Genomic DNA, 22395 nt, shown 5'->3' with positions numbered 1-22395 from the left:
GATTCAGACTTTCTGTGTATAATGTGGTTGCTAATCCAGGGCCTGAAACTTCATGATCCATTGCCAAGATGGTTGATACAACCCTGCAAGATCTGTTTTTTCTCTTACTCCTTTTGCAGCAATAGCTGTATGGAGGAACCACACAGCACAAACTGATCTTGCATAACCATAATTGCTCAATAAACAAAAACATGCCAGGCTTAGTTTTGTAAATGCCGCTTCTCTGGTGGGTTTTGGCTGGCATCCGCAATGCAGAGCACAGTTTGCACCACTGGAGGGCTCACAAACAATTTAAAGAGATGTTATCTTATCCTTATGGCTAATTTATAAGCTAAAAGATGTGTGCAGAGACATTGTGTTGCTAAAAGATTCTGTTCTGTTGCAAAGCTAGTCTTGCTTTTTTCCTAGATGCTATGGTTATCTCTGTATTAGTCAAGTAAACATACTGATGACTGCTCTGTGGCACTAAGACCAGCATGTGTAGAATGGCCAATGCTCATAACAGTAATTTCTCTTATCCTTCAAAAGAGGATGGTTGCTCGAAGACTGCGTTTTGGGAGTGTTGGTTAGTCTGTGCTAGAGGAGTATTTGGGACAATGCAAGTTGGTCCAAACCAAAGCAGTGCTGGGGACATGTTAACAATTTAACAGTGTAAATCACTGAGTTTCAGTGCCCGGGAATGTTTCCTAGTGTCATATAATACATGTGGATACATAACCTATAAGCGCTCAGATCAGTAACTACAGTCATACTGCTTAAGTGCAAAAGTATATGGAAACCTCAGTCTAATAAAAGTAATAATGGGCTGGAGTAGTAAAACTCAGACATTATGGAAAATTTTCCATTAAAAGCTAATACCTGACAGTGTCAGGACAATATACTCTTTGATACTACCCCCAAAAAATCCTAATTATTGTGGGAGAAATATTTGCCATGTTCTCTTCAGGCTCAGAAACACTCTGGTTCTTAGTGTAGTAGGATAAAGATCAGGCTCCCTGGAGTTAGAAAGTAAGAGCCTCATTCTCCTTTACTGTGCATTTTGCATCATTGTTTCTACCTTTGCAAAGTTGTTATGAGGTCATATGAAGAGACACAAGAAAGCCTTATTTTGTGGTGGAAATGGCAGAAGCAGTTTTTAACCACCCACATTAGCCCTCTGGCAGATGTTGCAAGACTTCCTTCTATTCCAAGCTAATATTGGCAAAAAGGGCTGCAGAAATCTTGCTCTGAGCCCTATGTCCACACTTTATGAAATGATATTTAAAAATTGGATGGAATTCAAAGAGAATGACAAAATATAGACAGGGCTGGACCCGTGATTTATAATTAGGAATTTATAGAGGTCAGTCTACTGAATTTAGTAAAATGGGATGATTTTTTTCAAGGGCTGTAATTATCTATCTGGTATTACTGAGCCTCTTTCATCTCACAGAACAGCCAAAAAGGTAAGTTAGAAAAATTCTAATTGAAAATGAGATGTAACTTCTTAGCAGACAGATAATTGACCACTCAGGCAGCTTAACAGGGTAAGGATATCATTAGCATCACTTTTAGTCTTGAATTTGCCGCAAGACATCTTTCTAAAACATATAATCTAGCCAAAATCAAATGACTTGACTCCACTATGTTTGCTTGAGTAGCTGGAAAAGTAATAGTCTCTCTCTGCTAAAGAATGTTTTGGGATACCAGAAAGTCTATATTATGTAGAAGTTACAACAAGGAGTTTGGGGATGGCCATGAAGTCTCTGAATAGGAGATGTAGAAGCCATGTGAATACTGAGCCAGTGTTTATATTCAGATAACTCATCTTTATTTAGCATTGACTCACCCTCCTGAGCTTGTCTATGGACTCCAGCAATCAGACAGACTTAAAGGAAGAATGTATTAATTGCACCAAAAATATTTTGAAGGTTTATAGAAAAAAACTCAAATAATTCAAAAAAGTAAAATTTCATAGCCACACAATTTCCTTTCATCACTGTCACAATTCTACCTGTAACTCCTGCCAGTACATGTTTTACAGAAGAACTAAGGCAGAGACACAAAGGTAGAAGAACAGGACACTGTGACATTCAAGAGCACTTCCCACTGCTGAAACCCAGGTGCATGCCCCATGTCTCAGCTCTGTCTTAATGTGGTGCTAGAGTACAATGTAAAAAATCCCAACAGATTATTGTTTAATGATAGAAATATTAAATCAAAGAAGAGGAGATAGTCCCCCCAAAATAGACTAAACTTCTGTTTTGCCCGTGCCCTTTTTCACATAAGACTTACAAGAGAGTGAAGGAGAAATCAGATGCATTTAGTGTCAAATGGAGCTACTCTTTTCCCGGTGTTGCCCAAGTGCCTGAGTTGATCTTCACCTAGTCCCTTTGCTGACTGGCTGCCTACAGGCTGGTTGTCCCCTGGGGTGAACCATGTTGCGTCACACTTCATGTTCTGTAACTTATCATTACATCAACAAGAGATAAGTCAACCTGAAAGACACATTCAAAGATTTTTCTTTGTGGTGGCTCTGATAATATAATGGTCTCCCGAGGAGCTTGTTTCCTGTTATTTTTCCATCCTTTCCAAAATTTTATATGGTGACATCTCCTTTAAATAGCCTCAGTGGTGCCTGTCACTGAATGAATGGAGAGACTGAATCATAGGAGTGTTAACAGTGACTTAGTAAAAAGAGAAGGGAAGCTTTTAAACAAGTTCATGATCCACTGAGAGCTAAATCTCTTCTTTCTTTCGCAGACCGCTAGCACTCTGGTTGTAGCTGAAGCCATATCTTCTGGAATCTACAGCTGTGTGGCAGCCAATAAAGTGGGGAAAGCCGAAAGAAACATGAGCTTTATTGTAACAGGTAAGAGGTAGTCCCTACTAGAGCTAAACATGCTCCCTGGTCCTGGAATTATAATTGTTAGGCTGTCATGGCTTTTACACATCCCAAACCATGAGAATTATTGCAATATGTGCACTTGTAAACTCATACCATGCATTTCAGTGTTTCTAGAAGGGTTTTTCAAAGCAGGTGATCTGGATTTCTAAGAGGGGAACCAAATCTGATGAGTGATATCCCTCCATCAAGTATCCCAGCATGGCACAAATTGCTTGTAAATATAGCAACTTGTAATTTGACCTTTTATATTGCCTAACCTCTGCAATCATTCTGTACATGAAGGGGTACTGTATTTTGACCAGTAAGTCAGTGTCATGTGTGTCACTGTTGGTCTCTACAGGCCCCTTCTGCTAGGTCTCGCAAACCAGCAGGTCTCATGAAGGTGCGCTCAGAGCAGTTCACACTGTCTGCAGGCAGCGTGGTGCAAGAAAGGGGCCTGTGGCACTTGGCAGCCTCTCACAGCTCTCAGGGACAACAGCAACTCACAGGCAGAAAAATGGCAGGGTGCAAACTAATGAATTTTATTCCCTCTTCTGAGAAAGACCTTGGATGCAACTTGGGCCATGACACTGAGAAGACTCATATGTGTTAGCTGTGCATATGAATATGTTTCTGTCAGTGGGTGGGTGTAAGTGTTTGCAGGTTCCAAAAAAAAAAAGATTAAATGGTTTGAGTTCAGGAATTACTGAAAAAAAAACTGGTGGGTTTTCTAAGAATGACTACTGCATGATATAGCAGCATAATTTCTACAAATGCCATTACAAAGGACCTATTTTCTGGTGGAAGAATTCATTTTGGTTTTGTTTACAAAGTGATAGTTCATGAAGCACTTAGGCTAATGACAACTTTTAGGATAGATCATTAATGTAATTCTTTCCTAAATATGAGAAAAGACAAACGATTACAACATTCTGATATTTTAATGCCAAAGTCATAATCTTGAAGCTGAAGGGGAAAAATAGGTTTAATATTTTCCTTTTATTTTTTGCTGTTTCTGTAACCTGGTTTTGTTGTGATGACTGATTTTAATGAAACTCGTTCTGTTACTATACTGGGAATATCAAGAGAGAGTAGGCACACAGTCACTAGAGCTGGTTAAAAAAAAAAAAAGGAAGAAAACCTCCTTGTAAAATGTCCCCCTCTCCTCGTTTTATGGACCAAAATTTATGAGTGTTCTGATGCATCCACATTAGAAAGTGCCAATTATTTATAAATTTGGAAATCTAGTAATAAGTATGAGAGCTACTTATTAAAATATAAACTGATAAGCGACACATAAACAGGCTGTTTGTTAAAATATGAAAACAAGAAGAGTATCTTCATGTTCTCTCAAAGGATGTGACATGAACATTTGCCAGCCTGAAGATGATTGCTGCCCTGGTTCTAGAATCACAGTTTTGCTTTGATCCTTACCCCTAAATTGTGTCTGTTTGGACAGAAAGCTAAACAATGACACATAGCTTTCCATAAATTAATGTGTTAATTGAGCTATATTCTCATCTTTTTGTGGGGGCTTCGCATGCAACTTTGAGCAGCACTGAAAGTCACTCACAGAGGTGGTTCATTTTTTAATATGCAAGATGCAGAATTTGACGTTCTCTGGCTCTTACTTGTCAGTGTTCATGTAAGACACTGAGACTAAATGAAGCTGAATTTTGAAGGGCTTCATTTGCAGTACCCAAATCTCCCTTTCAAAGTTTTTGATGGTAGTTTCAGATAATTTTGTGCTATGACATGAAGGTGTTAGTTTCCTTTTTAGACCTCACATTCTCAGATCTCAACCAGGGGTAGAAGGAAATCCGTCTCCTTGATACCAAAGCTTGCTGTAAATGTGCAGAATATTATGACTTTTCTTTTGAAGACTCTTGTATTGGCTGATGTTCAGAAAGAGGAGTGGCTGCTTTATTATGGCTTGGAAATTCTTAATGTCTTGACTGGTGGCAACCTTTCTATATAGGGTGCTGATGTTGAAATGCATTTGTCCTCTGAGTTCCTGGAGCTGAGCACTTCAATTGTGTGACATGGAAAGTCCTGTTCATCTGCTGACGCTCAGTTGCACTGATAGAACGCAGCTTGTTTAAACAATACTGCTGTTTTGTTCTTATAAAAATCAAACTAGGCTCATTCTTCTGTTTTGTGCAGAGAGTGCATCAGTTGGGCTTGAATGATATAATCGTAATTCTCGTCTGTCAGGCTGAGACCAAACTGCTGTGGTTGGGTAACAGCCTGTGCTTCACGTCAGCTGAGAAACAAATGCATCATTTCTCTAGCCTTTGCTGAAAAACACACTGAGGGAATAAAAAATGACAGCCAAAATGCTGAAGGATGTGAACTAACGGGCAGGACACTGCAGAGCATTTCCTTCTGATGAATCCAAAACCAATACCTCAGGTCTCTGGAGTTTGTTTATTTTTTGTTGTTGGGGCTGCTGGAGCCACATCAAGCCAGTCTGAACCATGCAAAACTGAGTGTAAGAGAAGAAAGTATCTAAGCAGGAGAAGGTGATCCCTTGCAGGAAGAGAATGCGCTGCCATCTGTAAAAGCCAGAAAGTATCCTAAATAGTAGGCAGAGAGAAAGCCTAACCTGAACAGGAAGAATCCTGTTCTCATTCAAACTCATTAAGATCTTGTCTTGAGGATGAAAAAAAGCACATGCTATAGTGCAGCTGCTATGCTGGTGTGAGAAGTCTCTTTTCTAGACCATGATTCTTCCCAGCCCTAGCAGAAACCTTTGGGAAGGTGGTGGGAAGGCAGTGCTCATCCCAGCAACCCCAGTTTTGCAGTGGCACATTCCCCCCACTACAGGGAAAGATAGCAGTGAGGAATTAAGTGCAAGGAAATATACCAGAAGGGTCCCAGTAAGAACAAGCCCTTATTTAAATTATTGCAGAGCTCGTTATTTCTGGGCTTGAAGTGCAATTTGCATGTGTGTTTCTGGGAGGTTTGAGGGTGGTATAATTTTACAGCCTGTACTTGAGGCTGGTGGACATGAGGTCCATGGGCTCTGGAACAGCCTTCCTCTCCTGCTGCCTATGCCAGGCGAAGGGTGTTTTTGGGGTGCTGTCACACTGACTTAATTCTAAAAGCAAACCTTTGCAGCACAAATGTAGCTGTCCGCCTTATACCAAAGCAACATGGAAAGGTGATTTCTGAAAGCTCTTCTGCTCACTGATAATTTAGCAGTCTCTGTAACAATACTGTTATGCCAAATTTAACTGTAGTAGCCCCCTCTCTTTCAGTCTGCCCCTTTCCCTACTTTCGGGCCTGTTTTGCTGGCACGCAGCAGGCCCATGGGTGTGTTTGCAATTACAGAGGGTGAAACAGGAACAGCTCTGCCTTATCTCCCTGGTTTCCCAATGTCACTAGGCGCATTTTATTTTGAGATTCCTGATGGTGCTTGGCAAAGATAAACAAAATCTTCCATCAGGAAACCTGGGAGCTATTTCCACAGGAAGCTCCAAATCACTAAAGTAAATAAAACACTTTTACATTATTCCCAGCCACATTATTTAGCTAGCCTGAGTCAGTAACAATTGATGAGAGGTGTCATATATTAGGGACTTGTAGTCTTTAAACAAATGATTTGCTTGGAATCCTGTGCATTTTGCTTTTGTCCCTAGATTTATTTGGAATATAGAGTCTATCTTTGCAGAAGACACATCTAGGAAAAGTTCCAGACCTGACAGCATGGAAGTAGTTGCAACTATATTATTCTGTTGGCACGCTATCCTCCTATGTTAAAAATAGTTCAGTTGCTCTCAGTCCCAGGGGATCTTTAGTTTCATCTTAAGAGTTTTGCTTGGCTCTTCTGAGCTTTTACTGGCATTTTCAAAAGCCAAAGTTAGCATTATTTCAGACCAGTACCTTGACTTTCCCAATACATATGAGAACCATTTCAAATCTAGTGTGAAGAAGACACAGCAATTTCTTTGATCCAAGTAAATATCCACAATCAAAAATCTGGCTAACTTTTTGGACTTAAGCATGTCTGAATTTTAACGAAACCAAGCACAGGATTCACTTCATCTAACTTAACCTAAAAGTTAGATATCTAAATCTAAGCTGCTCATGTAGGATCGCTTCAAAATTAAGTGTGAGGGATCAGGATCTCTGGAATTTGACTCATCTTAAGGTACATGGTTTGCGTTGCCCCCTGGAGGTGCCTGCGTCACTCCATTGACTGTAAACTTTTGCCCATACAGAAAACAATTATCTTCCAATAGATGTCTACATTTTGATGGCTACAGCTAAATATGCTGTATCCCTCTCTCTAGGGAAAGGTTTGATCTTATCTCTTTTGCTTGATGCGCCCTTAGCACATCAGAGAGGATGTTGGTGATAGTCATGTACAAATAAGTTCACTAAATTTAAAGCTTTTCTTTTAGCTTTGCTTGCTGGAGAGAGGAAAAAAAGATACCAATGAAATGCAAGAGGAACAAGCAAGCACACAGGCTTTAAAATCCAATCTAGTATCTTAAGGTCACAGCTTCCATTTCTTTAATCTTTGGCATATCTGGACACTAACCAATGAGAGGCACACACTTTGTCCTCACTGCAAGGCCATGAGGAGTTCATACCACAGAAGTCAGGTGTTTCTCTGGAAAGTGCCTACAGTTAGAGGGAATTTCAATCCAAGCTCGCAGGAGCTCATTTAGCTGGTATTTAACATTCAGTGCTTATTCTGGAAAAGAAGATACTCAGGGGAGCAACTGATGACAGACTTTCAATATGCAGAATATTGTTTCAAAGGCAAGAGTGAGCACATCTTGTTCACGGGTATCCAGGGGAGGCAAGGCAGCTAGGCTGGCATTGTGAAGATTTCAGGAGTAAAGAAAAGCTTTCTGCTAAATTGGTCAATCAGGAAAAGAGGTTACGGAAAGAAGGTGGGGGGCATTATTCACTGGAGACTGGGCAGACAGCTGCAGGGCTGATTCACATGCACTTCATGGTGCCTCAGTACAAGACAGTCTGCCAATGCTCCTTACGCTTTGCTGCTGTGGTGCTAGACCTGAACTGACATCGATAAGCCTGGAACTGAATGAAAGTCTGTGTCAAGAGGTACAAGCTCTGAGAGATAAGAAAAGAAGGCATGATTTTCCCTTATGAAAGATGAAACTATTCTTATGATCCTGAGTCAAGTTCACAGCCAAGTGCCCTAGCGATTAGGAGGCAGAGAACAATTGAAAATGGCCAAAGTCGATTTCACTTAAACAAGCAGAAGGAAATGCCTTTATCAGCATATTGGCTACAAATTGGCTACAACCAAGAGAGGTTGCAGACAAGGGGGAAGACTCGGAACTGTTTTCTGTCTGGAACTTGCTTCTACTTTCACTTAAGCCAGTGGCGTAACTCTCTTACCTGAGGGCTGAGTCTCAAGTGGAGATGGTGGTGAGCTAGTCAGCTCTGCCCTGAGTCTATGTCCTTCCCGAATTAGACAAGGCTGCAATAATGCTACAAAGACCTGCAAGTAGGACTTTTTATGTTGTTGGCTAAATTAGTTCCTGCCTGAACTATCTTCTACAGACGATCTTTGTTAAAACTTAAGTCATATTTATGCTTACCAAATGGTTGGCATAATGATCCTTGATTTTTCTCAAGTGGAAATATTACTCACCTATACTTAATGCCAAGTAGTCTGAATAGAGTGATCTTCATCTTATGTGTTGCCTGCAGACAGCTGGTCACCCCAGGCAGACGGTGGTGGTTCTGCTTTCCTCTTGAACGGCTGACATGTTTTAAAGGCATGAAGAGTAAATACCTCTGTTCCAAGGGAAATCTCTGGCATATAATCGCAGATTCAGTAATTTCTCAGGATTTGAAAGTGCCATGTCTTAAGAAATAGACATTGTATGTCTGCATACTCATGAACAGCATGAAAACAATATAACCAAGTATGATGACCTGGAGTATCTTTCTCTTGTCCACTTAAGATTCGTTTTCTTTCATGCAGTTCATGAGGTGAAGCTGAGATCACAATTTCTCTCCTTTTTTGTAATCCCAGTGTGTTCTCTTTAAATAATTCTGCTTTAAATAATTTAAATAATTGGTGCCTTGCCCCAGTCTGTCTTAACTTGGTGGGCATAACATTTGTATAAGCATACTACTTCCAAGAGCAACTTCAGTTTACACCAACTGATGACCAAGCCCAAGTGTCTTGTAACTCTGTGGCAAATTATAAGAATAGCTGGAGCCTAGCCTACAAAATGAAAGATTAGAGATGTCAGAAGGAAGACAGCAACATCACTGATTATTTCAAAGGCTTCCCGATAAAGGGAAAAAAATAAACCATGTTAATTTTGACTCATTCATTTCATATAAACTAAAAGGTGTTCTTGATTTTTGACAGATGTACCGAATGGATTCCATATTAATTTGGAAAAAATGCCTATTGAAGGAGAGAATTTGATATTGTCCTGTTCGGCCAACAAATTCCTGTACAAAGACATTGCTTGGATTTTACCGAGGACAGTAAATAATCAAACGAAAGCAAAAAAGTCTCTCAACAAGGAGTACTCCATCACCCTCACACTAACCATCAAGAACGTTTCCCTGGAGCACTCGGGCACCTATGCCTGCAGAGCAAGGAACATATACACGGGGAAAGAAGTGCTTCAAAAGAAAGACGTTACAATCAGAGGTGAGCACTGCAACAAAAAGGCTGTTTACTCTCGGATCCTCAAATATAAAAGCACAAGGAATGATTGTACAACACAAATCAATGTAAAACATTAAAGGACTCATTAAACAGTCACAGGTGTCTCATATCATCTTGATTTTTTATTACTGTTGCTACCTTTCAGGCCCTGAGGTGGTGCACATCCCCCCATGGGTTGGACGTAGGAGGAATAGCAAACAAAATCATAACGCATGAGCTTCCAGTTCAGTTCAGATGGGTGTTTTCTGCTTTGACAAAGCACGTGGAAGCTGGGTTTTGGAAGATCCCCTGTGCTACATTTTTGCATGTTGTTATTTTTTTTCTTGCTGTCTCCTACTGAGCAATAAGGAAAACTTTGGATCAATCTTTTCTTCCACTTTGATATCGGCCTCGTCAAAAGTGTCAAAGCTGAACAAACTGATTAACTTTAAAAACTGCTGTTTTCAGTCAACAATGGACATTTAATAAGTTAACTTTAATGTGCAGAATGAGCACAATTCAGTTTGAGATTGACTGGACTATATATTTTTTATTTTAATCTGATCTTGATGGATTTATAAATATTACCTGCTGAGCAAGTTCTAATGCTTATTTATTTGAAATTATTTTCTACACTAAAGTACATTAATCTTCAAAAAGTGTCTTCTAAAGGAAGTATGCAGGGAAGAAATAAAAATGTTGAAATAATGCACAGACCTATCATATCATTTATAATAATGACGATTTTAAAACCGACAGACGTGAACCATGTTTCTCCAAATAAATCCAGGTAGACTTCCAGTTGCTGTGTTGGTCAATTTTTAAAGTCAGTTCTGCACTAATGTAAAAAGCTTTTGAGACAAGTGTGAGTATTGTTCCTGACCTGAAGATACAGGAATTTGTAATGTTGTAATTATTTTATTAAAAGAGACATATTACACTAACATGACTGACAAGATTGCAGCCAGCACAGTGAAATGTTTAATACATTCTTAAAAATATAAATTCAAAATTAAAACCATTAAAACTATCCTTGCTTTTGGTATGCAAATGAGAATTGGATTTCTTATGGGGATTAAGAATCAGCCAAACTGCTGAAGGAGAATTAAGGGCAATCTAAAACTTCCTTGTAAGTGTTTCCCCTTTTTTTTTCCTTCTTCATAGTTTTGCTATGAGACGTTTCTGTGTATTATAAATTCTGTATAAGGAAGAAGTTACTATTTTTAATAGATCTGATAACTTTATTTTTTTACAATACATAGCTTTTATTATTTTTGGTTACATTTATGATTGATCATTTATATAGCATTTACATAAGCCATAACAAAATAGTCTGTAGTGACCAAAATAGCTACAGCAAAGGAACAAAGTGGCTGTGCTTTAAAATAGAGGGTGACAACATGACAGTTTCTTGTGCTTGGGAACTCACCAGACAATTTCCTCCTTTAGGTATCAAGACTGTGTCCCACGGCTAAACTTGCATTTCACGTGGGAATTGCTTTTGTCAAGTGTGAAAGGGTAAACAATAGCATTTCCCCATAATGCCAGTTTCATGGAGCCTAAAATGCTTAGAAAACAATTGATAACCTGGAAGTTGTCAGAGTAAAGAAAAGAATAATCATTTATATCTTGAAATGTCACCTATAGCCTGCTTGTATACAGTAGCTCTTTTGTTCATTATTAGCGTGATGGCTTCCAGAAACAATGTGTTCTTGCAAAGGAGCCTGGCTCTCTCTCTCTCTTTTTTTTTAATATGCTTAAAAAGCAAGTGAAATAATTGGTAATTGCTTTAAAATGGGGCAAGTGTGCTCTGCAGCATTTTCAAGTCTTCAGGAGAATTGCCATACAGAACCCCCTTTTTTTACGAGGCTATTTTGTGAGAAGAGATTTGATGGCAAGGTGGGCGGTGATGACAGGACGTTATGAATTTTCAATGGCCTTGGGAGCCACAGCATGGTAACTTGTAGCAGGCAGTTGCCAGGCGATATGAGTTTGGGTCACAAATTGACGGGGAGATTAGACTGTTCCTCTGTGAAATTGTTATGCAATGATGTATACCACATTACTGGGTGGACGTCTTGCCAGTCTGGTCCCAACGGGTGCTCAGAAGGCCATGCTGCGCAGTGATGCGTTAAAACCCCTGTGTGACCGCACATGTTGGGAGGCACAGCGAAACCTCACTGGAAATGTTTGAGGAAAGCAGTTCTTGGTGGCCAGATAAAAACTACTGTCACTTTTGGTGTCCTTAGATAACAGGAGAATCTCATTGATTTTTCTAGTTTCTCTACCTTCTGTTGTGTAATATATTATTTAGGGAGAAAGGTGTGAATTATATTTCTTTTTTTGTGTGTGTGTGTTAAAATTAAAGCATGTATTTATATTTTTGTACTGGTTAATAAAAACAAATGAACAAACAACATATGCTACCGTAAACATAACAAAGTGCAAAAAATGCATGGAATGAAATAGTATACCCCAAAATTAACAAATTTGAATGTTTTCCCTCATGTTTGCTTTTGGAAATGGAAATTTTTCCTCTTCCCTGTCCCTGGTTCACTGGGTGCTCTGAAGCCAGGGGTGCTCCTCAGGGACCTCCTGCAGCTCCACTGGGCCAACTTCTGCCTACAGTGAAGTTCCCCAGGTGTAACTGAGAGCAGAATTTGGTCTGGAAAGGCAGCGTCCATGGCCTTGCAGGCAAGCACAGGGGCTCTGAGTACGACGCTGGCATTCAGCTCGGGGAGCAGCATCTCAGCTCTGCCCACGCTGAACGCAAGTGCAGTCCCTTGGCTTCAGGGTGAGCAGAGCTGAGGTTCGCTTGAAAAATCTCCCCTTTGGCTTCACTGCAAAAACGAACTGGAGAAACAGGTGGTTTGTGAGAGTAATCTGCAGATTAACCAAATCCATGAAAAATCAGCTGATTGCAGCACAGAAATTATTGAGAGTATGTGAATGGTGACTGGATCCAAGTTTTAAGCAAGAAAGTTTTTCTTAATATGAAAACCCATCTCTAGTGTATGGCTATAAACAAATTAAAATTAATCGCAAATAACCCACAGAATGTGTGATTTGCCTTTGTTGTGTCATCTTGTCCTCCTTCTTTTTGAATGCCTGGGTTGGGGGGGTCCAACAGGGACCACGGATAAATGTGAAATGTGGACCTCCTCTCAGTTTGTGTATGTGAATGTGTGTCAGCCCACACCTGTTCACAGACAGATTGTTTTGTGAAGAATGAGAACCATGCAAAAATCAAGGAGAGATATAAATGACAAAAGGGCAGTCTTTCTGGCGGCAGGGAAAATATTGTTGATAATGTCATTGTGTAGGTATTTGATGAAGAATTTACTTCACAACTTCTCTCATGAGCATTACTGTTTATGAAATGAGAACAGACTGTCTACTACACTGTAAACAAATAATAGTATTGCCCATGGAAACGACAGACTTGCAGCACATAAAAGACCACATTGGTCATTGAGGGTTCATGACTATGCTGAAATTAATTTCAAGGGATAAGAGCATAGTAAAGATGGCCTATTTTAGAAGTGTTGAAAAGCTTTTAGTACTACAGGGTTCACACACTGGATAAACTGGTGGTACGTTGGTGCTTAGTTGTTTTGGAGAGTTTTTATTCACAGCTGGTAATAAAATGATTGTGAAGATGCAAGTGTCTGACAGACAACAGAGTCAATTTTTCTGAAAGTATAGAGTTTAATCCTCCAAGCACAGAATGTCAGAAGTTCAGCTGATAATATACTTGAACTTGGTGTATTGATGTCTATTGTGGTCCAAAAGAAAATATTTTGCAAAGGGTGATTTATTGTATTTTATTTTATTTTATTTTATTTTATATTTCATAATGTGTGTCTTACCACAGTAGTAAACACTGGCATTGTCCTTGAAAGGGAAGATTGCAAGTAATCAGTTCTTGCAAGAATGGAAAATTCAAGGGAATCTGCAGGGCATCTGCATCTGTGAGTCTGTTCAGGAATGCACTGGGTTCTCCATCTCTACTTTTAAGGGACAAAAATATCAAAAGGGATCATGTAAGCGGTTGCAAATGTGACAGAAAGATGTTGTTACATAATGAACATAAGTGTGGCAGATATCTCGATTTTTGTCAGAAGAGTCTTTGGCTGGGTAAGAAAGTGGGGGAGAAGTGGGGGACAGCTGAAATGAAGATGAGGAAGATTTGTTGCTTTGCTTCTTCCAGGAATGACTTTAACATGATGTTTATAGAGTGTCTTTGGGATGCTCTTCTGTTCAGTTGGGAGGCTCTTGAGCAGAAGCAGAACTGGTGCACTTCTGATATTCACTGTCACTAAATGTCATGGAAATGTGTTCTATTACATCACATTGTATGAATTCAAGCAGATAAAAGTGAAACAGGAGTGGTGGTGTTGTGCTGTGTTTGATGCTAGGACTCACTTCTGCTGCCGCCGCCAGGGTTTCCAGCGTTTCTGGGCTGCCTGAGGGCATGGGGTACCTTTCTCACCAACACAGTTTTGTTGGTTTTGGTGTGGTTTGGACAGGCCTTGTTGACTTCAGCAAAACATGTGAATCAGAAAAGTGGAAGAATTTGTGAAGACTTTGGGAGATGTAACACAATGCTTTTGTCCTCATGGTTTCTGGTTTTGGATTGTGTGAGTTTACTGAATAGGATTCATAACTATACTCTTTAAAGTAAATAAATGATAAAAGTCACATTCATGGATATACTGGTGTATAGAAATGTGTAGTGCTATCACTGACGCAGAGATATTCTGATCTAAGGTTGTTCTGCTAATTGTTAAAAGCTTTCATGTCATAGTTTGTTTCTTCTGATTATGCAGAATTCTGAGCTCTCAGAGAAACTCATTGCTTTTGGTAAACAGATGTGGTTGATAATGGAATTGAGGAAGTCTTCTAAACAATGTCAGCATTGGGTGTTGAACCATTGGTCATCATAACCTGCTGTTGCCCAGTAAAGGGAATACTCTGTACACACCAAATGCTCTTAAACAAACTGGAACAGTAAATAACATCTGTGAACAATGAACTTGGTAGAATACCTGCACCAATATCTAACATCATTAAAATGCTGGTATGGAAGATGATTTAAAATCCACAGTTATAGAAATGTAAAATGGAGATATTGTTTTGTCTTGTAGCTCAAGAGGCACCAGCCCTCCTGCGGCACCTTACGGATCAGACGGTGAACACCAGTAACTCTGCAATATTGGAGTGCCAAGTTCATGGCATCCCAGAGCCACAGATATCCTGGTTTAAAAACCATGAAGAAATACAGCAAGGATCAGGTGAGAGCTCTGTATGCTTCCCCACCTTTTACAACCTTTTCATTGTGCTTTATCTGTCTCATGTAACCATTCCCACAGTCACTGGCATTTGCATCCTGAAGTAGAGAAGCAGTATTATCCATCTTTTACAGGTGAGCAGACAGCAGCGCAGCATGCTGGGTTACACCATCTAACTTCAGAACCTCTCCCAGGCTAGAGGTGTCATGGAGTCAGTGGGAAAAATGTTTCTCAATTTGCATCTTAGAAAAGTCATCTCTAGAGAATTCTATTTCTCTCTATTTACTATAGAGGGAGCCTAAGGATTAGGTGTCTTGGCCAGCGTATAGCTAGGCAGGATAAATCCAAGCTTGAGTGATGTGTACAAGTACCAGGGGAAGTCTGTGGTCAGGCATGTAAAATCTGCTCTAGATTCATAGGCTGACCACTGGACTAATTCCATATCTGGGGTCCCCGAGCAAAATGAAATGCATCCACTTGTACCAGGGAAATCTAGGTTTCATGCAGCAGAAAGGAATAGCTTCCAGGTGTTATGCTGCAGTTATAAGAAAACTTTGAGAGATGTTTACTGGTGTGTTCAGATTGTGGCTTCAAAGATCAATTAAGGCTACAGGTCTAGGTCTGATGGAACCACAATTATGGAAGTGTTTCTTGAAGAGAATCTTGAAGATTTTAGGACCAAAAGGTGGAAATTTTTGATGGGGAAAAAGGCAGAACTTTTCTCATGGGAATTCATCCACATCCAAATCAGAACCACACAATGAGATAGTCTTAAAAGCTCAGTAAAAATGTTGAAGTAGGTTTGGTCTGTGGGAACTCGTATCCTTAGTCTTTAATAGCAATGTTTTAGAAAATTTGCATGCAAGATTCTATCCTGTGTTATTTGAAATTACTGTAAAATGAATAAAGGCCACTGGGAAAATCTCTGCGTATTTGTTAAAGTGAGTTATAAGCATGTGTAGACTTGCAACATAGACACTAAACATAATCTAGAGCTAGATTCTGTGAAGTTTTACATTGACCACATGGTTATAACACGAGTTATTCACACCATCTTCTAGAAGGTAGATTGTGTATCTAACTTGGGTGTAAATGCAACACACACAAGGTTAGGAGCCAGGAAAATGTCTTTGTAGGGTAAGTCAGAGTGCCTGAGTGAAGTGCCTGAAATAGATGGTGAGAATACACTTCAATGGGATGATAGTTCTGTTTTGGTGCCAAATGCGTAAATGTGTACTTAACTACACATTTCCTGGCTATACTGTGCCCTAAAGGCAGGCCTGAGGCCAAATCTGCTGCCTGCCTCTGTTCCTTGCTTGCTGGAGGTGTTGAAAACTTTGGTTAATTCCTGTGTTTTAGGATACACCTAACGGGACCTTTTTTGCACTAGCTGGAGTCCTTCCTAGAATGGGCCTAGTGTCCCCTGTCACATGAACAAATGAGATTTGTAGCAAGTCTGAATTCAGGTTGCCTGTAAGGCCAGTGTGGATGAATGGAACTAGGTCTTGGAAGTGCTCCAAGACTCAGACTGCTTCTGAGACAGACCTGCCTTGATAAGTGTGGTGTTAAGTAATCAGACCACCCATGTGTTTAAAAATTGGAGACATACTGAAGAACTCACTTGTATGGAAGTCTAAGCATATTGCTATTCACCATACTTAATACCAAGTGCTCCCAGGATCATTCTCTTAGGCTGAGCTTTTTCACTCTCACAAGTGCTTTATAAACACTGATTTCCAAAAGTTTCCCAAAACATCCAAGTATATTTGGCTTTCCTGCAGATAACATTGTGCTATGCAGTCTGCGGCTCAGATTTCTTTTGAGAAGAACTTGAAGCAGATATTATTACACAAGTGGCTGTTTTTGTTTATATCCTGGCTCCCACTCACTGCAAAATCTTTCATTTCACAGGAATAATTTTAGGGCCCAGAAGCCGAATGCTGTTTATTGAAAGAGTAAAAGAGGAGGATGAAGGACTTTACCAGTGCATAGCCACCAACTTAAAAGGGTCTGTGGAGAGTGCAGCGTATGTCACAGTACAAGGTAAAAAATGATATTAAATGAGAACAGCAAGCTTGCCAGAGTGATGTTCTTACTCAAGCTGGAAAGGAGAGTGTATGACTTGTGCATCATGTGGTGATCTCTGAATGCAGCAATTTGAAGGAAGTCTTAGCAAGGGAAATGTACCAGGTTGGAAAGGAAGCCTAACAGGAAATGCTAACTCAGAGTGTGTTTATACTGACCTAAAAAGAAGAATTGCTTCAACCCGACAAAGATCGGGTCAGGGTAGAAGACAAATGTAAATTTAGTATCATCAAAACAAACAAAAAACAAAATAAAGAACATGCTCCTACCCACTCATTTTCCCATTTCAGGTTAATTCAATCAAAATTAGAGGCTTTAGATATTTTCATTTGTTTATTTTCTATGTAAACTGAGCTGCCAAATAGGATCAGAAGATTTTACCCTAGCAATAACTATAGATGCATTTTTCAAAGGTACTTAATGTAAGAAGTAGGTATGATTGAATTATTACTGCTACCATTACTTGAGTTATTTTGCTATTCATTTAAATGTACAGCATTGTCCTCCTGACTTCTGTCAAGCTTGACTTAGACCTGGGGCAGTGACTTCCTTTGAGTCATTGTACATTGCATAAAAATCAAGTTTATTTTGTGACTTTTCAGTTTCACTGAATATCCTTTTGGTTCAGATATTACGAGAAAGGAGAAGCAGATTGACATTCTCTGTATACATGAGTTCCATGTGCAAATTTGACATATCCTATCTTATTGATCTAATGGTTTAGGTAAATAGTCCTAAATGCATTTAGTTTCTCTTTATTTATATAAGGCATTTTGACCACTACCAGGTCTCTGAGGCAAGGATTATGTCCTTGTGGATGTTCTCATACAATTGCTAAATGTGTCTGAATATAACTCTTGAATATTTGGATACTGCCCTACAGCAGAAGACAATTACAGCTAGTAAATCAATATTGATTTTCTGTCACAAGTGCTTTAGCAGTCTCAATTAATTGTTGTTGTTGATGATACAGGTCTTGCTTTGAATGGTCAGGGATAAGAATATGCACATGTGGGCTAGCCTAACTGGTGTAATCAAAGAGTAAAAACCAACTATCATCTCCTTATGAATAATACGAAGGTTTTAATGACTATTATAATCACTAGAAGAATGACTTGCCCCTAAGTGCTTGCTGTCAGAGGCATCCTGATGATTGATTATTCTGGACAATGCAACTCATTATTGTATTGATTTTTAACATCATTATATCCTGGATATTTATTACAACCACCAACATTCTGTAGGGTGGCTTCTAGGAAGTCATATCTCCTTGTGCATGATCCAGAAAAGAGGAAATACAGCAACTGGGAAAGCTTCTTCTCCAACTGCATGTCCTGCAAGGACTGCAGACACTGTTCTTGAATAATTACTGTGGGAGCTCTAAGACAAGCAGGAGATATAGTCCATCATATTAAAAATTATAACTTTGAGATTGGATGGGAAAAAGAGGTTTTTTTACATACTATGATTGGGAAAAATTCTTCTTCTCTCTTCCATCTGTGTGAAGCGTGAGGGACCTTACTGGAGGTTTTTTTCATTCATTCCTATGCAGCCTTCACAGAACTTGAGTGTTTGTCCCTCTTCAAACAAATTGCAACCTCTTAGTCCATTTTTGAGCCTGGAGATGCAGAATCAGGTTTTTAACGTGAGGTTTGCCTGAGGCTTTACCACTTCCTCAGCTTTCTCAGAAATACACGCTATGTAACTGCAACTGCAAATAATAAAGCATTTCTCTGTACCAGTGGTTCTCAGAGTGCAGTTCAGCAGATCAAAGAGAGCAGAGCAATGCCTCGTGTCTATGGCTGTGTTTAACAGATTGGAAGAGTAGTTCGTGAATGAGTCAGGAAGGAAACTGTCTGCTCTTTTTATTTCCTCTGAAAAAACATTCTTATACTTATAGATAAAACAATGGGTTATTTTTGTATCAGAGATGGATGAATGGATGGTGGAATCCAAGGGCTGTCTTTAAATAATCACAGCCCTTGTTTGGTTTGGAAGCTGTGCTTGTAATGCTTTCTGAGGAGGAGAGGAGCAACATTTTTGGAAATGTTGGAGCAAGCTGTCCATTTGCTCTTGGCTGAGAAACTGAAAAGGCAGCAAATCTCAAAGGAACGAACAGGAACAGCAAATGGCTGCCATAGCACCCAAAAAAGGAGCGAAGTGGATTCTTAAATACATATCGATGCAAACTTTTGAACACAGGGAATTCAGGCTCTCTTGTGCAGCTCACCTTCAGGGCCATGCCTGGCGACAAGCTGTCTGCACTGATCTCCAAACAGGCAACTTTTCATTTAAAACCTTCCCATTGCTTCTCCACCTGGGGATTCTTGCACACTCCCCCAGGGGAGCGTCCTTCATGCATCTAGTTACAAAGGCGCATCACCATTTGAAAGGGGTGTGTTGGTGAAGGAAAAAGCATATTTTACAGCTTAAACTCACTTACATGCCTTATATTAAAGTTGATAATTGACAACTTTATGTGATCCTTGCTGATGAGAAAGGAAAGCATCATACTTACTAAGCATTCATTCAACTGCTCTGACATGAAAAGGATGTTTGTTTTTTATATAGCTATCTGTTTGTCTATCTATCGATCTACCTTTGCATCTCAAAATGTTGTTTGTACCTTATGGGCCACTCTGACTCTGAAGTTATTGGGAATGTTTCAATTAACTTTAACTGTAATTCCCTCAGTGACTGAATGAGATTCAACCAGCATTATGTGGATGACTGTAAGAGAAAAGATCCCTATTACTGTACATCAGGAGCTGCTTAGACTGCTGCAGCAAGGGTTGGAAGTGAGCCCAGTCCAACTCCCAGTGCAAACCAGGACTATTGCTGACCCTAGATTAGGTCACCGATGGCTTTGTCTGGCCAAGTCATGAAAACCTCCAAGAATGGAAAGTCCACAGCCTCTCTGGACACCTTTCCCAATGCTGCACAGTTGTAATCTTGGGATCACACAGATAAAGCCAGGACAGACCGCATTGGTATAGCGGGTGGTGGACACTGAGACCCTTTGGGCGCAGCAGAGAATGGTGTCGGTACCTCAGATGTTATTTTTTTCCTGGTCTGCACCTGACACAGAGCTGCACCTGGACCTTTAGAGCCTGAAGTCCTAGGTGTGCTAGTCCAAACCAGAGACCATGACAGCCCAAGGCCTAAGCAGAGGAGTCAGCTGCCCAAAGTGGTACTCAAAGCAAATGACACTCTGTTCATGCCTGAAGGAATCTGTTGGTTAGTATGGAGTATCTTCCCTGAACTCTGCTCAGCAGGACCTGCATGGTCCTGGGCTGCTACTGTGCCTGCTGAGAGAGAGAGAGGTAAGGAGGTGAAGGTGGTATCTACTGCTTCCACTCCTGTTTGGCCCTGCCTGCTTCAGTCACCTTCCCCTTACCCCTCTGTAATGCTCTGAACACATACAGCAGCGAGTGAAGTCTCTTGCGAGGGAGTTTGGGGGAGGAGTAGGGCTGCTTGTTGTAGGAGGGAGTGAGGCAGATGAGGCAAAGCTGCATGGAGGGGCAAGTCTGTGTGTATTGGGGTGACTAGTGGATGAAAGTCTGATGGGCGTGAGGCAGGAGCCAGAAATCCTGGGCTACGGTGTAGAGAGACTGCAGGCTGTATTCACAGTCACTCCAAACTTTTCTCATTCTCAGCCCTTTTGTGTGCTCCCTGCACTCTCTCATTCCTGTGGACCTCCTGACTCTTCTTCCCTACCTGTTTTACCTCTAATCAATTTTTTTCCTACTCAGCTAAGAGGCATTCAGCCAGCTCTGGCCGCAATGCTTTTCACAAGATTTGGAATCCCATGTTTGATAACCTACCCTAATTCCAGCTTAGAGAAATGCATTCTTGTTGCCTAAAATCCCACTGACATTTCAAAGACAGACCCTTCACATCTCTTCATTAACTCCCATGCGGCACACAGTAGCCATTAGAAAGTTGCTGCTTTCCACCTTGGGACAGGCTGTATTGTACCTCATGGGTTTTGTGAGTCCTGTCATATGAAGCAGTGGCAACAAACGAACCTTCAGTCCCTCCAGGTTTTGCTGAATAAATGTCAGAAACTATTACTTGCCATCTGTGTGGATACTGTTCAGAAGCAAGAGAAGAGTATACATATGCAAATGGAAAGCCTGATGCCAGAGGACAAGTGAGCTGTATTAGGCTGTATCATTTTTGCCATCATTATGTCCCATATCTAATTTAAGCCTTTAAAAAATACTCATACTTTTGAAAATTTAACAGTTTGTATTTTGGGGAAATAGATATTTTGTACCTACACTTGTAGTTGCAGTAATATTTTTGCTTCAACAGCTTTATTCTCAAAGCTCCAGGTTGGACATGCCTGAGGAATCTTAAATATAGGGCATGAACACAAATCTGATTATCACTTTTAAAGAGGGAAGATATTATGCTAGTTAAGCCACAGCTACAGGAAGCAATTCAAACTGTGAACAAAGCTCTGTAGCCTTGCCTAAAACCAGGCAACACATCCCTCCTGATTACCCAGTGAGCCCACCAGTGAGACATCAATCATCCCTTTTTCATTTGTCAGGAGTAATACTGAGTTGCCTGGGGTTTGAAACTGCTGCAAGTGCAGTTGACAAAACCACTGTGAAATCATGTTCAGAATTGCTCCTCCTTGTCCTCTCCTCCTGTCTCTGGAGGGTGTATCAGAATAAGAGGCAGAATACGAGCTTTTCGCATTCACTACCAATCGGATGGAGGGCATATTGTGGAAAGTGCGGTATTTTGTCACAATCTGCAAAACAGCCTCCTCTGAAACCACTTTACAAGTCACTAAGTAGCAGTCTGAAGAGAATTTAATTTGGGGGCTTTTTTTAGGATCTTTCAGTGGAATCTAATATTCTCCAGATTTCTCAAGTTCATGTTTTCTTGCTGCTCCATTTTTTGTGGTTGTTGCTGTTGTTGTTTTTCCTTTTCTGTGTTTAATTTGCTCCCTGGTTTGGAGAGCTCTCCCAGCCTCCTAACAGCCTGATTCTGCCAGCCGCTGCTGGGGATGGGGAAGGTGGGGTACCCCCACAGGGAGCCTGGCACTGCTCCCCGGGAGTGCGCCCTGGGGCTGTCCAAGCTACTAGATGGACATGGGGCTTAGGACATATGTGCCATGCTTTTCCTGAGTCAAGTTCAGCAGCCTGGTGCCAGGCCTGAGCCATCCAGACCACGGGAACGAGAGCTTGGATTCACTGATGTCCATAATAACGAAGGTGTATCTTGTCCTCCTGAAACTGACTGGGACTGAGTGTGTCGGAGACCTCTGCTCCTCTGCCACATACAGTTGGAATTGGCCAGATGGGTTTCACTGTCACGGGGTGAAACTACACACACAGGCACACACACATTCTCACACAGAGAAAATCAGGCTAAAAATACTCCGCAGCTGAATTTCCACCTTAAAAGAAAATGATTGTCTGGCTGGCCATCCTCCACCTGGTTTGCTTCACCTCCTGCACCTCAGAGAAGGTCTGGGTTTT

At 40.5% G+C, this 22395-nt stretch overlaps 1 protein-coding gene across 1 annotated transcript in view; it reads left to right on the top strand.

Moving 5' to 3' along the window:
- FLT1 (fms related receptor tyrosine kinase 1) overlaps nucleotides 1–22395 on the top strand; it is a 114530-nt gene that overhangs the window by 62270 nt on the left and 29865 nt on the right. The window contains exons 12-15 of the mRNA XM_067290798.1: nucleotides 2743–2851; nucleotides 9234–9524; nucleotides 14669–14815; nucleotides 16724–16855. Of these exons, the coding sequence (XP_067146899.1) occupies nucleotides 2743–2851; nucleotides 9234–9524; nucleotides 14669–14815; nucleotides 16724–16855 (679 nt within the window). The remainder of the gene's footprint in view (nucleotides 1–2742; nucleotides 2852–9233; nucleotides 9525–14668; nucleotides 14816–16723; nucleotides 16856–22395) is intronic.

The sequence above is a fragment of the Apteryx mantelli genome, chromosome 1, assembly GCF_036417845.1.
Source record: "Apteryx mantelli isolate bAptMan1 chromosome 1, bAptMan1.hap1, whole genome shotgun sequence".
Classification (NCBI taxonomy): Eukaryota; Metazoa; Chordata; class Aves; order Apterygiformes; family Apterygidae; genus Apteryx; species Apteryx mantelli.
Note: the sequence above shows the minus strand (reverse complement) of the source record. Positions and strands in the feature narration are given on the sequence as shown.